This window comes from Sylvia atricapilla, unplaced genomic scaffold (genome assembly GCF_009819655.1).
Source record: "Sylvia atricapilla isolate bSylAtr1 unplaced genomic scaffold, bSylAtr1.pri scaffold_67_arrow_ctg1, whole genome shotgun sequence".
NCBI classification, from domain to species: domain Eukaryota; kingdom Metazoa; phylum Chordata; class Aves; order Passeriformes; family Sylviidae; genus Sylvia; species Sylvia atricapilla.
Window position 1 is genome coordinate 49468 of NW_027077154.1, and position 14374 is coordinate 63841.

At 60.6% G+C, this 14374-nt stretch overlaps 1 protein-coding gene across 1 annotated transcript in view; it reads left to right on the forward strand.

The window, feature by feature from the left end:
- SAMD11 (sterile alpha motif domain containing 11) overlaps positions 1-14374 on the forward strand; it is a gene marked incomplete at its 5' end in the record, with an annotated part of 64465 nt that overhangs the window by 33086 nt on the left and 17005 nt on the right. Inside the window, 2 exons of the mRNA XM_066340341.1 lie at positions 8317-8493; positions 12326-12476. Coding sequence (XP_066196438.1) covers positions 8317-8493; positions 12326-12476 — 328 coding nt within the window. The remainder of the gene's footprint in view (positions 1-8316; positions 8494-12325; positions 12477-14374) is intronic.

The following is a 14374-nucleotide window of genomic DNA, read 5'->3' on the forward strand; positions in this document are numbered from 1 at the left end:
GAATCTCAAAAAAAAAAAAAAAAAATCTCAAAAAAAATCTCAAAAAATCTCAAAAAATCTGGCAGCACTTTGTCCTGAAGCCTCTTTAAACCACGTCCTTTTTATTCTGCTTTTATAAAGATGCGTGGTGGGGATCTGTCCTGCAGGTGATTTCACAGAATTGTTCCTCTTTCTGCCCTCCCTGTGCCCAAACGTGCGTCTGAAGGCAGAATTCTCCGAGAGGATGTTGAGGGCTGGTGTCACTCTGTGCAAAATACTAAATCCTCTCTTGGTGTAACCCTTTCCTGCCCATTCACTAACAGCAGAAATGCCTCAGGTTTTACTGGGAACCCTTGGAGCTGCTCCTCTTTGTGTTTTCCTGTTTTTTTCCCCCCCCATCTGCTCTGTTCCTGTTGTCCCTGCCGTGTTCCTGCTGGTGGCTGTGCAGGTGTGCTGCAGATCCGTTTATGGACCCTTCCAGAGGCTCATAAACAGATTTGTTCCGTCGGCCTCCACGAGGCTCCTGGGACACGTTCTGGATTTTGCTGTCCCTGCTGAGGTTGTGCCCCTGGTGATTCCCAGTGTGTGACTGAGCACGGAGTCCGGGAGCAGCCCCTGTGTGACCTGGCTGGGAACGGGCTGAGCTTTAACCAGCCCCGGGAAACCAAGGGATTGCCTTGGGATTCACCCCCAGAGAGGTGCCTGGGCTGGCACAGGGGGATGTTTTTGGCACGGGGAGCATCAGGGGTCAAGTGACCTCGTTCTGTTCAGGGTGAGGAGCCCTTGGCTTTGCAGGAAGCACTCAGGACCCAAATCCTGCTCCTTGGCTCCGAAGTTCCAGCTTTCCCCAGCTGCAAACAGAGGGGAGAATTGGGATTCCCCCAGCTTTTTAACAGAGGGGTTCCCAGGAAGCCCCTGGATCGAGCAAAGTTTTATTTTCTACTCCCACTTGGAGGTGGGACAGAATGGAAATGGGGAGCTGGGGCTTTTGTTGACGTCCCACTGGTTTTTTTTATTAAATGCTTGGGATCTAATAGGAATCTCAGGCCAGGAATCTCAGGCCAGGCTCTGCTGATGCTGGAATTCCATTGGGACAGCGAGGGGCTGAGGTTTCTGTGCTTTGGGGCTGTTTGGGGTGGGGAAAAAGGAGGTGACAGGAGGGGCCCAGGGTTTGTGTGAGCTCCCGTCCTGCTGTGATTCCAGCAGCATCCCTGTGCCGTGGGGAAAACACAGTCCCCGTGTTCCCTGCTTGGAGACAGGAGGATGTACCTGGTGTGGCAAAGCATTCCCAAACTAATGGAGGCTCAGCTGGGCTTTGGGAGCTGCTGCTGTGGGGCTGTGGCACCCAGAGAGCACTTTGGGACTTGGGAGTGGGAAGGGAAGCGAGGACTGGCTGGAATTCAGGATCCCATCAGCCCCACGTGTCCTGCTGGGGCTCTCCTGGGACCCCTTTTCCTGCAGCCTGGTGTGGGTGCTGCTCCTGCACCTCCTGGTGATGGGCTCCAGGCAGGATCTGCTCCTCTCAAACCATCCCAGACAGGATCTGCTCCTCTCAAACCATCCCTGGGAAGATCTGCTCCTCTCCAAACCATCCCAGGCAGGATCTGCTCCTCTCCAAACCATCCCAGGCAGGATCTGCTCCTCTCCAAACCATCCCTGGGAATATCTGCTCCTCTCCAAACCATCCCTGGGAGGATCTGCTCCTCTCCAAACCATCCCTGGGAATATCTGCTCCTCTCCAAACCATCCCTGGCAGGATCTGCTCCTCTCCAAACCATCCCTGGGAGGATGTGCCCCTCTCCAAACCATCCCAGGCAGGATCTGCCCCTCTCCATCCTACACTGATCCTGGGAGCAGTTCTAACTTGGGCACAGCTGGTCTGGCTCTGGAGGAGCCTTTGGAAGAGGAGGAGGAGGAGGAGCCTCTGGAATAGGAGCCTGAGGAAGAGGAGCCCCTGGAAGAGGAACCTTTGAAAGAGGAGGAAGAGGAACCCTGAAAGAGGAGGAAGAGAGCCTCTGGAAGAGGAGCCTCTGGAAGAGGAGGAAGAGCAGCCCTGGCAGAGGAGGAAGAGGAAGGAGGAAGAGCAGCCCTGGCAGAGGAGGAAGAAGAAGGAGGAAGAGCAGCCCTGGCAGAGGAGGAAGGAGGAAGAGCAGCCCTGGCCAAGCAGCAGTGACCCCGTGGCTCAGCTCCCGCTGCCGTGGCTGTGCCAAGGGAATTGCTGCCACTGGCTGAACAAGAGCACACGTGTGGGGCTGGAAACCTTCCCGAGGGGCAGCAGCCCCCTGCCCTGGGCACAGCCCCCTGCCCTGGGCACAGCCCCCTGCCCTGGGCACAGCCCCCTGCCCTGGGCACAGCCCTCTGCCCATCCCTGCCCTGGGCACAGCCCTCTGCCCATCCCTGCCCTGGGCACAGCCCCCTGCCCTGGGCACAGCCCCCTGCCCATCCCTGCCCTGGGCACAGCCCCCTGCCCTGGGCACAGCCCCCTGCCCTGGGCACAGCCCCCTGCCCATCCCTGCCATGGGCACAGCCCCCTGCCCTGGGCACACAGAGGAGCAGCCGTGTCTGGGACGGGGTGGAGCAGAGCAGAGGATCCCTGTGCCATCGGAGTGCCCGGAGCTGATTCCTCAGTGGAATCCCCTCTCAGGTTTGTGTGCCCCAGGAGCGCCTCCAGGCCTGCCCTGGAAGGGAAAACAGGGAGCAGTGCTCCGGTTCCCCTTGGAGCAGCTGGAAAATCCGTCAGCTGGAGAGCAGGGCTGGATGGAGAGCTGGGAACCACAGGAACAGTGCCGGGCTCAGCCCTGGGCTGGGGATGAGCTCACAGGCTGCTGCTGCTCATCCTCCTTTCTGGGCGTTCCAACCAGCCCCAAACCTGCGTCCCTGGGGAACACGGGAGCCCAGAACTGGAGCTGAGTGATTGAGATCCAGCCTCTGTCCCTTTGTCCCTCTCCTTTGGAGGGGACATCCACGCGCTGGTGGCGCTGGCAGCTGTCCCAGTTAGGCCAGGGGAAGAAGAAATGAGGTTTTGGTTCTTGCTGACAGCATCACTGCCCCCCAAAGCCAGGCTGCTGGATGGGGCAGTGGGCACAGGAAAGGGAAAACCCCAAAAGCTGCTGGCCAAGCCCTGGCCTGGGCTTTGGGGACAGTGGGCACAGGAAAGGAAAACCCCAAAAGCTGCTGGCCAAGCCCTGGCCTGGGCTTTAGGGGAAATGGGTATAGGAAAGGAAAAACCCTAAATGTGTTGGCCAAGCCCTGGCCCAGGCTCTGGGCTGAGATGGGTTCGCTGCAGCTCCTTAGGCTCAGATTTGGGGTTGAATAAAGGGCACCTTGGCCCGTCAGGGGCTTGTTCTAGGACAGGAGGGCCAGGGCTGGCTGCTCCTGTGCTGCCTGGGGCTGTGGATGAGGCAGAGAAAATGTCATGGGGAGGCTGTGAAATGTCCTTGGCTCTGTGCAGGACCTGTGGCTGTGGGGCAGGAGCCCGGCAGGGGCTGGGGGGATCCGGGGGTCCCCAGGGGGATGTGGGGGTCCCCAGGGGGATGTGGGGGTCCCCGGGGGGATCTTGGGGTCCCCAGGGGGATGTGCTGGGGGTCCCCGGGGGGATCTTGGGGTCCCCAGGGGGATGTGCTGGGGGTCCCCAGGAGGATCTGGGGGTCCCCAGGGGGATGTGCTCGGGTCCCCAGGGGATTGTGGGGGTCCCCAGGGGGATGTGGGGGTCCCCAGGGGGTGTGCACAGAGCCCAGCAGATGCCGGGCTCGGCTCTGCCTCCCCGGGGCAATGCCAGAGTCCATTTCACACCTGGCGGCTGCAGGAGATTTGGCGAGCTCAGCCTCCCGCATTACCCCCGGTAATGACAAAAGCAGACAGCAAAGCTCCGGCAAAGCTGGAATTACTGCTGCCTGAGTCATGTGAAATCTTCCAAGTTCTCAGCGTGGAAATCCAGCCTTTCCCTGGATTCCTCCTTCCTTTCTGAGCCTCCCCTCGCCACCCCCATCCTCCCTCCCCTGCCTGCACCTGAAATCTGCTCTGCGGCTGATCCGATAGAGTTTATGGTAATTAAGTGTTATTAAATCCCCTCCCCCTCCCCCTTTTTTTTTTTTTTTAATTTTTTTCTCTCTCTCTCTAATGACACAGCTGTGGGGGGGAAAAAAAAATCGGTGTTTTTCTAGCTCAGGTCTGTGGCTTTGCTCCTTAGACCTTTGGGTAAGAGCATCAGGAGGGAACTGAAACCCTGAGCTGCTGCATCCCTGGAGGAGGAGGAGGAGGAGGAGGAGGAGGAGGAAGAGGAAGAGGAGGGACTCCTCCCTGGTGGGGATGAGACCTGGAAGGGAATTCTGCCCTCTGCTCCCTCCCCTGCTGCTCCAGGGTGTCCTGCCGGTTTTGGGGTGGGATTGAGGGTCAGCTGTGCCCAGAGCAGCCCCTGCCTTTGGGGGCTGATTTTTGGGGCTGGGGGACTGCTGGAGCCCCACTGCTGATCCCAGAGCAGGCTGCGGGGAGCAGATGTGTGTCACTGGGGCACCGCTGAGGCTGCAGGAATCCTTTCCTTTTGGCCTTGGAGCCGCGGCTGCAGCCCTTGGGTGTTGAAATGTTGTGTAGCTCAAACTCGATTACTATTATCATTATTATTATTATTATTATTATTATTATTATTATTATTATCCTCATCCTCATTATCGTCATTATTAACATTATTGTTATAATTATTTATTATCATCATAATTACTGTAATTACCGTCGTTATTACTGTCATCATCGCTACTCGTTATTCATTGCTATTTATTTGTACGCTCTATTTGATTATTGTTTTATTATTATTAGTGGGATGATGAGATGATGATGGGATGATGAGGAGGTTGAGGTGATGATGGTGATGATGATGATGATGATGTTTCCCTCCTGTATTTTGGGGAGTGGGCGGTTTCATGAACCCCTGGGAATGTTGCATCCCCCGAAGGCCCCGTGCTGGGCCGTGCCGTGCCTTTGGTGTCACACAAAACTGGTGTCACACAGAGGCAGCCCCAGCCCCGCCTCATGTCACAGCCCCACAGCCCCGGGGCTGTCGCTGCCTGCCCCACACTCACCTTGTCTCACCTGTCCCAGCCCCACAGCCCCTCCCAGCAGCGCTCCTGTGCGTGTCACAGGTGCCACCGCCATGGCTTTGGGGCCAGCCCTGGCACAGCATCACCTGCCCTGCTCCTCAGGGGTTTGGGGGAGGCTGGAGGGGCACCAGGGATGTGGGGCACACACGGGGGATGATCCTGTCCCTCCCCGGGGGTTTGGGGGAGCAGGGATGGGGATGTGGGGCACACACGGGAGGTGGTCCTGTCCCTCCCCAGGAGGAGGCTGAAGGAGGAGGAGGAGTGAAGTGGGGCACACCCAGGAGGTGGCCCTGTCCCTCCCCAGGGATTTGGATGAGGCTGGAGGAGCAGCAGGGATGTGGGGCACACCGGGGGGATGATCCTGTCCCTCCCCGGGGGTTTGGGGGAGCAGGGATGGGGATGTGGGTCACACACAGGAGGTGGCCCTGTCCCTTCCCAGAGGTTTGGGGGAGCAGCAGGGATGGGGATGTGGGGGTTTGGATGAGGCTGGAGCAGCAGGGCTGTGGATGTGGGGCACACCCGGGAGGTGGCCCTGTCCCCCCGAGCACCGCGGTGGCTCTGCCATCCTTTGCCCTCTGCCCGCCCGGACTCTGCGCCGGGGAGTTCTCGGCGATAATGAGGAGGTTTTGCCTGTGGGAAAGATCGCGGATAAAGCGGTGTGGGAGCGGCCCGGGCGGAGAGCAGCGATTACCCGAGCCGTGCTTACAGTAAACACAACGCCGTGCTTGTGGCCCTGTGCCGTGCCGGGCTGTGCTGGGCTGTGCTGTGCCGGGCTGTGCCGTGCCGTGCCGGGCTGTGCCGTGCCGTGCCGGGCTGTGCCGGGCTGTGCCGGGCCGGGCTGTGCCGGGCTGTGCCGGGCCGTGCTGTGCCGGGCTGTGCCGGGCTGTGCCGTGCCGGGCTGTGCCGGGCTGTGCCGTGCCGGGCTGTGCCGGGCTGTGCCGGGCTGTGCCGTGCCGGGCTGTGCCGTGCCGGGCTGTGCCGTGCCGGGCTGTGCCGGGCTGTGCCGGGCCGTGCCGGGCTGTGCCGTGCCGTGCTGTGCCGGGCCGTGCTGTGCCGGGCTGTGCCGGGCTGGGCTGTGCCGGGCTGTGCCGGGCTGTGCCGTGCCGGGCTGTGCCGTGCCGGGCTGTGCCGGGCTGTGCCGGGCTGTGCCGGGCTGTGCCGGGCTGTGCCGGGCTGTGCCGTGCCGGGCTGTGCCGGGCTGTGCCGGGCTGTGCCGGGCTGTGCCGGGCCGGGCTGTGCCGGGCTGGGCTGTGCCGGGCTGTGCCGGGCTGTGCCGGGCCGTGCCGGGCTGTGCCGTGCCGGGCTGTGCCGTGCCGGGCTGTGCCGGGCTGTGCCGTGCCGGGCTGTGCCGGGCTGTGCCGTGCCGGGCTGTGCCGGGCTGTGCCGTGCCGGGCTGTGCCGGGCTGTGCCGGGCTGTGCCGGGCTGTGCCGGGCCGTGCCGGGCTGTGCCGTGCCGGGCTGTGCCGTGCCGGGCCGTGCCGGGCTGTGCCGTGCCGTGCCGGGCTGTGCCGTGCCGGGCTGTGCCGGGCTGTGCCGGGCCGTGCCGGGCTGTGCCGTGCCGGGCTGTGCCGTGCCGTGCCGGGCTGTGCCGGGCTGTGCCGGGCTGTGCCGGGCTGTGCCGGGCCGTGCCGGGCCGTGCCGGGCTGTGCCGTGCCGGGCTGTGCCGTGCCGGGCTGTGCCGGGCTGTGCCGTGCCGGGCTGTGCCGGGATGTGCCGGGCTGTGCCGGGCTGTGCCGTGCCGGGCTGTGCCGTGCCGTGCCGTGCCGTGCCGGGCTGTGCCGTGCCGGGCTGTGCCGTGCCGTGCCGTGCTGTGCTGGGAACACGGACAGGGTTTGGGGTGGCCTCGGGGTGCCCGGCCATGGCTGCGGATGGGGAAGTGCCTGCGCTGGGTGTCTGGGCAGGTGGGTGTCACCGCTGTCCCCTGGGGTGTCACCATCCCTGCAGGTGTCACTGCTGTCCCCTGGGGTGCAGACTTTTCCTTGTGTGGAAATCTGGAGATTTTTTGGGTGCCCTGTTGTCATGGGAAAGGAATATTGTTTACACGAGGTTCTTTTGGGAAAAAAGTAAAAACTGTTGAGAAGTTCCCTTTGGGAAGAGCTCAGCAATTCTCAGGCTCAGAAAATATCAGATCCACAACCTTCGAGATCCTGGAGTCCAACCCAACCTCAAACACCTCAAACTAAACCATGGCCCCCAGTGCCACATCCAGCCTTGTTTTCAGGGATTAAATTACTGGAAGAGCTAAAAAATAATTTTATATAAATTTTATATTTTTATATGAAAATAATTTTATTTTTCCAGTATTTTATCACCCTGTTATGGGTTTGAGCCACACTCCTGAGGGTCCAGCCTGGCAGAAACGTGGCTGATGCTAATTAGTGAGAGAGCTTGATGGGGTGTGCTTTGGAAAATCAAAAAGGTTGTGTTAAAGAAGGAAAATAATACAAAGAACAAAAAGCTGAACACAGCACTGAGACAAACCTCCTGCTTGCCACAACACCTCCAAAACCGGGGAGTTTCTTTGTCCTCTCTTTAGCACTGAACAGCTTAGGTGGGATTTTTGGCCCAGGGAGAGGAATAACAAACTCAGAATTACATTCCTGCAGTCCAATCCACACTCCTGTGCTGGCCCCGAGCCAATCCCCAGGAGAAACCCCCAGAACCTTCCAGCAAAACTTCCTGACGGGGGTGGAAAGGTGAAGTGAGCCCCTTTTCCCTGTTGGGAAACACCCGCTGGAGGTGTGGGGACGTGTCACCCGTGGAGAAGGTCACACTCACACCTGTGGGAGGAGGAAGAAGGGAGTTTATTTTGGGGTTTGGAGTGATGGAGTGTTTGGGGTTTGCTCAGGGGTTGGGGGATGAGGTTGGCACCTCTGTGACCCCTCTGGTCAAACCTCAAGTCCATCAGTTCCCCGTGGAAGGAACGCACAATTCACAAACCATGGAAGTTCCACACTTCCAAACCTGAAGTTCCCCGTGGAAGGAGCACACAATTCACAAACCACGGCTCTTTGTTGATGGTCCAAAGCGCTGTGACAAGGCTCCAGCACAAACCCTAAACCATCAGAAAGCTGAAAAAAACCCCATCAGGGCGACAGGGGCTGCTTCACCACACCCTGTCTGTAAAAAACCAACCTTCTCCCCAACATCCAAGCTACATCCCCTGGGCGTGGGTGCCCCCTCCTGTGTCAGCTGCTGCCTGCAGAAGGAGCCCCGGCCCTGAGTGTCCCTTTGTGCCCCGCAGAGACCTCGCAGACGCTGGAGGAGGCGGCGGTGGCCCTGCAGATGACCCCCGAGGAGCACTACAGGCGCATGATGTCGGCCCTCAACGAGCACGGCTCCTTCGAGGAGCAGCAGCAGCAGCAGCAGCAGCAGCGCCTCTACCAACTGGCCAACAGCATGGCAGTGCCCAGCCACGGAGGTACGGGGGCACGGGGTGGGCACAGGGGGCTGCTGCCACCGGGGCTCAGCTGGGGGCTGTCCCTGAGCCCCTCGGGGGTCACTTGGGGTGGGGCTGGGGGGTGTTTCTGTGTTCTGGAGTCATCTGGTAGATGTCCTCGAGCTCTGGAGTCATTTGGGATGGGGCTGGGGGATGTCCCTGAGCCCCTCGGGAGTCATTTGGGATGGGGCTGGGGGATGTCCCCATGTCCTGGAGTCATTCGGAATGGGGCTAGGGGATGTCCCCTGAGCCCCGGAGTCATTTGAGATGGGGCTAGGGGATGTCTCCGTGTCCTGGAGTCATTTGGGATGAGGCTAGGGGATGTTCTTGTGTCCCAGAGTCATCTGGGAGATGTCCCCTGAGCCCTGGAGTCATTTGGGATGGGTCTAGGGGATATCTCCAAGCTCTGGAGTCATTTAGGAGATATCCCCAAGCCCTAGAGTCATTTGGGATGGGGCTGGGGGATGTCCCCAAGCCCTGGGGTCATTGGGGAGCTGTCCCCGAGCCCTGTTGCACAGGTGGAGCATCCCTGCTCAGGTACCTGCCCCTCACCTGCCCTCAGGTGAGCACAACCCGCTGGCCCTGGCCCAGTTTGGCCCCGAGCAGAGTCCTGCCCTGCAGGGGAAGGAGATGACTGTGCCACCTCGGGCAGGGCTGTGGCAGAGGTGCTGGAGCCAGGGTGTCCCCAAAGGGCAGGACCTGTCCCCGTGCTCCCCCTGCCCGAGGTGTGCGGGGCTCAGGAGCTGGGGCAGCCTCGGCAGAGCATCAGCCAGAGCTGCAGGAGAATCTCCGGTGTGGAGTGTGAATCCCCAGGGCTCCTCGTTAGGTTAATGAAGAGGCTGTCTTCTTTTCCACTCGCTTTGATTGGATTGGCTTCTCTGGGGGCACGGAGGCGATGCCTGTGGAGGAAGGATTTGCTTAGCAGCAGCAAAGGACCGGCACAAACCTGCCCTGGTGCCCGTGGGAGCGTGGCTCCGGCCTGTGGCACCTGCCCATGCACCTGCCCGGGGCGGTGCCAGCCACTGCAGAGCCCCTGCAAACTCACCTGGTGGCTTGAGGGGCACGGCCCAGTGTGCCACGGGGCTGGCACCAGAGGAACACGCCCAGAGGGTGACAAAAGGGTGGCACTGGAAGGTGTCTGGAGGCCAGCACACAGCCCAGGCCGTGGGTGTGAGCAGGGCTGTGACAGCCCTGGGTGGCTGCTGGACACAGGGACGTGTCCGTGTCCCCGCTGTGTGCTGGGGGACAGCTCTGTCACCCCCAGAGAGCCAGAAGAGCTCATGACCTTGAGTGTTTTAATGGTGATGATTCAATTGTCTCCTGAGCGTTATTTCTGGGAGGGGTCACACTGGTTTTCTGGGGGTGAGCAGGAGCCTGCACAGCCAGCCTCGCTCGGGGAACACTGACAAGACAAAACTTGGTGTATTTTTGGCTTGTCTCCACGCCACAGGCCTCTGGTTGGGATATAAATTATTAGTGCCAGTACAAAGCGCAGTTTATCTGCGGGCTCACATGGAGGCACCAATAACATTAATAATTTAAAAAATGTTAATAATTTAGAAATCTTTTTTTTTTTTTTAATTGCTTTTCAGCCTCCCCCCCTCTCCCCTCCTTCCCTCTCCTTCCCTCCACCCCCGTTCTCCCAGTGGCATTCATCCCACATTCTGAATTCAGTCTGTCTCCGTGCCTGGAACCTCCATCCGCCAGCGTCCCACTGTCAATCAATCTGATTTCCCAACTGTCAGAGCGCAGGATTGTAAATAGCAGATCCTCGGGGGGGTCTGGGCGGTGGGGAGGGGGCGCAGGGACAGGAGGAGGGGAAGGGAAGGGGAGAGGAGAGGGGGGTGTGTGCGGGGGGGTTGTTGCGGTCATTCAGGATCAATGCGGCTCCTGCCGCTGGCTGCACGCCAGCCTTCTAAATTACAGCGGCCCTGGCAATCAGGAGTGACCCCGGGTTTTTTTTTGCAGATAATTAATTTATAAACACTGGAAGGTTGCACGGTGTCCCCTGGCTCGGAGAATTCTCCGGGCTGGTGCTGGGATCTGATGGCGTTGGGCTGCTCTGTGCAGTTCAGAACGGCAGCCGCGGTGTTTGTCCCCTCGGCTGGGGGCTGTGGGGACAGGGACAGCAATTGGGGCACTGCTGTCCCCCTTCCTGCCAGCAGCAACAGCAGCAGTGGCGCTCCAGGCCTGACCATCACCAGAACGTTGGGTGCTGGGGCCGATGGAGCTGGGCACAGCTTTGTGCCTGGGATTTCCAGAGCTGAGGGAGAAGAGCCTGGTGGGGGAAAAAAACAGAAGATGCAGGGAGATGGGATTAGCAGGGCTGTGCAGTGCTCCCGCAGCAGTGTGGCTTTTCCAGCTGTGGGAAGAGCCAGATGTGCTGCTGGAGGTGCTGCTGGGTGCAGGTGAGGGCTCTGCAGGGTCGCTGGTGGAGGTGATGCTGCCCAAGGTGTGCTCAGGAGATGAATCCACCTCGGCTGCTCTCCCCAGCCGGGTTTTGGTTTCCTTTGGCGGGCTGGGGCAGGCTGGAGGTGTGAGGGGGCTTTGGGCTGCGGGGGATGTGTCCTGCCGTGGGCTGTGGGATGTGTGCAGGGGATTTCACACACACACCGGGACTGAGGGACAGAGCAGCCCCCTGGGGAAGCCTCGGCACACCTGGCACAGGTGTCCTGGTCACTGTTCCCTCAGCGCAGGGGCACGTGGACCTGCTTCACCTGTCCTTGGGGCTCCCTGGGGTGGTTCTGCACTGTCCGTGCCCAGGGGGCAGCCTGAGCCCCTGTACTGCACAGGTGTCACTGCACAGGTGTCACTGCACAGGTGTCACCGCACAGGTTTTCACTCACCGCCCAGGTGTCACCGCCCAGGTGTCACCGCACAGGTGTCACCGCACAGGTGTCACTCACCACCCAGGTGTCACCGCCCAGGTGTCACTCACCACCCAGGTGTCACTGCCCAGGTGTCCCCGTGGGGTGACACGGCTCACTGTGGCCGCAGTGCAGGCAGAGTGAGGGCGGTGCCTTTCCCTGTGCCGTTTTCTCCGGGCAGAGCTGTGCTCGGGCCGGGAGCAGTGTCCCTTCTGTGGCCCATCCTCAGCTGCTCCGGGCCCGGCCGTCCCCTGTCCCCGCCGTGTGCCCGGCAGGTGTGGCCCTGCAGAGCCCCGGCGGTGGCACAGGGGACACGGCGGGAGCGGGGCAGGTGCCAGCTCAGCACCGACCGGGAGAGGGAGTTTGGGGAATGCCTCTCCTCTCCTCCAGCCCTCCTCGCATCCATCCATCCATCCCTCCTGCCATCCTTCCCTCCCTTTCCTTTTTTTTTTTTTCTTTTTTTCCTTTTTTTTTTTTTTTCTTCTTCTTTTTTTTTTTTTTTTTTTTTTTTTTTTTTTCCGCTCCTTCCTCCCCTCCCCTCCTCCCTCGGGCAGGAAAGGCAATTAAACACACCAAATCCACCCCCCCCCTCCCGTTTTGCCGTAAGTTGCACAATTTCCTCCGCTGCCAAAAAACTCTCCCTGGGCGGGCGGGGGCGGATCGGAGCCTCCGGGGCCGGCTGAACGCCGGGGCCGCTGCTGCCGCCGCTCCCCGCCGGCCTGAGCCGCCACCCCGGCGTCCCCGAGCCGCGGGGACAGCGGGGACAGCCGCGGGGACAGCGGGGACAGCCGCGGGGACAGCCGCGGGGACAGCGGGGACAGCCGCGGGGACAGCGGGGACAGCTCTGTCTGTCCGTGTGTGTGTTGTGTGTGTGTCTGTCCGAGGAGCGCGGCAGCAGCAGCAGCAGCAGCTCCTCCTCATCCTCCCTCTCCCTGGGCTGTCCCCAGATCTGCTCCGGGCGCGACAGGAGGTGGCGGCGGCGGCGGCGGCGCGGACCCCGGGCGCGATGGAAGCGCACATCCCCTCTGCCGGGAACTCCTCCAGCCAGCGCAGGAAGCAGGGGCTGCCTCAGCACCGCGACAGCCACTTCCCCGACAGGTACCGAGCCCCGCGGCGCTGTCACGGCGCCCGGGGACACCCTGCGGCCCCTGGGGACACTCACGGGGGCGGCGGGGGGGATCCCGGGTCACGGGTGCCTGGAGGTGTTCAGAAGGTACCGGGGACACGGTTTGGTGGTGACCGCGGTCATGGGGGGGATTTGGTGATTTTTAAAGGGGTTTTCCAGCCTTTAGGATTGTGTCCTTTAGGATTGTGTCATTCCATGGGACAGGATTGTGTCCTTTAGGATTGTGTCCTTTAGGATTGTGTCATTCCACGGGACAGGATTGTGTCCTTTAGGATTGTGTCCTTTAGGATTGTGTCCTTTAGGATTGTGTCATTCCATGGGACAGGATCGTGTCCTTTAGGATTGTGTCCTTTAGGATTGTGTCATTCCATGGGACAGGGTGGCAGTGCCCGGGGCGAGGTGTGACCGGCTCCTTTGGGGGTTGTGCAGGTGTTGGGGATGTTCCTGCCACATCTGGGCTGTCTGTATGGGAAAGGGGATAAATCTGTGCCCGTGCACATCTGCATCACATCCTGGGGGGCCACTGCCAGGCCGGAGTGACCCTAAACCTGTGCTGGAGATGCCACTCTCACCTGTTCGGGGCACAGAGCCAGCGAAGGTGTTGAAGTTTGCATTTCGTAGCATCCCCAGAGAAGGAGAGAGAAGTGCTGAGATGGAACAGAAAGAGAAGTTTTCTTTGTTAGGAAAAGAGGCTCAGCTCGCCTCTCCCGCTGCCAGGAGTGCTGGAAAGCTGATCTCCCCCCACCCCCAGGAAATCCGAGCTCATTTATCTTGCTCTGTGCCACGAGCCATTCCCTCTGCAATCAAGAACTTCAGAGGGAAATTAAATTAAAGCTGCGTGCGTTCCTGACAGGCACTGGCGGGGACAGGAGGGGGCCGTGAGGATGCAAAGGCTTCGGATGTCACGGGCTGAGCAGCGAAAGGCTCCGGCATTCACACTTCTCTTGGCTTTTGTGCCGGCTTTTGTGGGGGCAGAGCAGGCTGCTCCATCCGCCCCGGAGCGTTCTCCTGTGCTGAGGCCGGAGTTTTCCCCAGCCCCTTTAGAGCCTCGGAGATCCCGTCTGCCTTTCCTCCCGTCCCGGCTGCAGCGTGGAAAACCCTCTCCTCCCACGGCGTGGACTTTGGCTAACCCAGCCCGAAAATGCGGGGCCCTGAGCGGAGCTGGGAGGAATGCAGGGGCTGCAGGAGCCTCCTGCAGCCGCTCTCAGGAACGTTTCCCCGGCGCTGTGTGGGCTGGAGAGGAGCCAGGCCGGCCCCAGGGCTGCTGCAGGAGCGTCCAGGGGAAGGTGGAGGCTGTGAGTGAGGAGGGCTGTGAGCGGGGAGATGCACGTCAAGCCCAGAGGGGTTGGTTTGGCAGCGGCGGGCAGGAGCTGGGCTGGGCCAGGAGCGGTTCCATGGCTTGGGAAGAGCACAGGGAAGGTGCTGGCTGGCTCAGGGGACACGGACTGAAGGCCACGAGGTGGCTCTTGGAGCTTTTCCTGCTGGGTCAGTTCTCCAGATAGCCTCAGGAGCAGTTGGATTGGCAGGAGAGGGACACACAAGGACACACAACCTGTCCTCGATGCTGAGAGGAATCCCCGTGGGAGCCAGGAGCCCCCCAGTGCCTCAGTTTCCCCTGCTGCAGTGGCTCTCAGGTTGAAAGGAGGTTGTGTTCAATGTTTGGGGAGGTTTAGCTGCAGGAGAGCAGAATGGAGTGTTTGATGGAGCAGGGCTTGGAATGAGGTGACCTTTAAGGTCCTTTCCAACCCAAACCAGTGTGGGATCAGCTCTCAGGATTGTTATTTGAGGTCTGCAGCCCCCTGAGCACCACTGAGGCTCAGTGTGTGTCCCTCTGCTCCCTGCCAGGAGTGACCTGGCTGGAGCTGCCCTG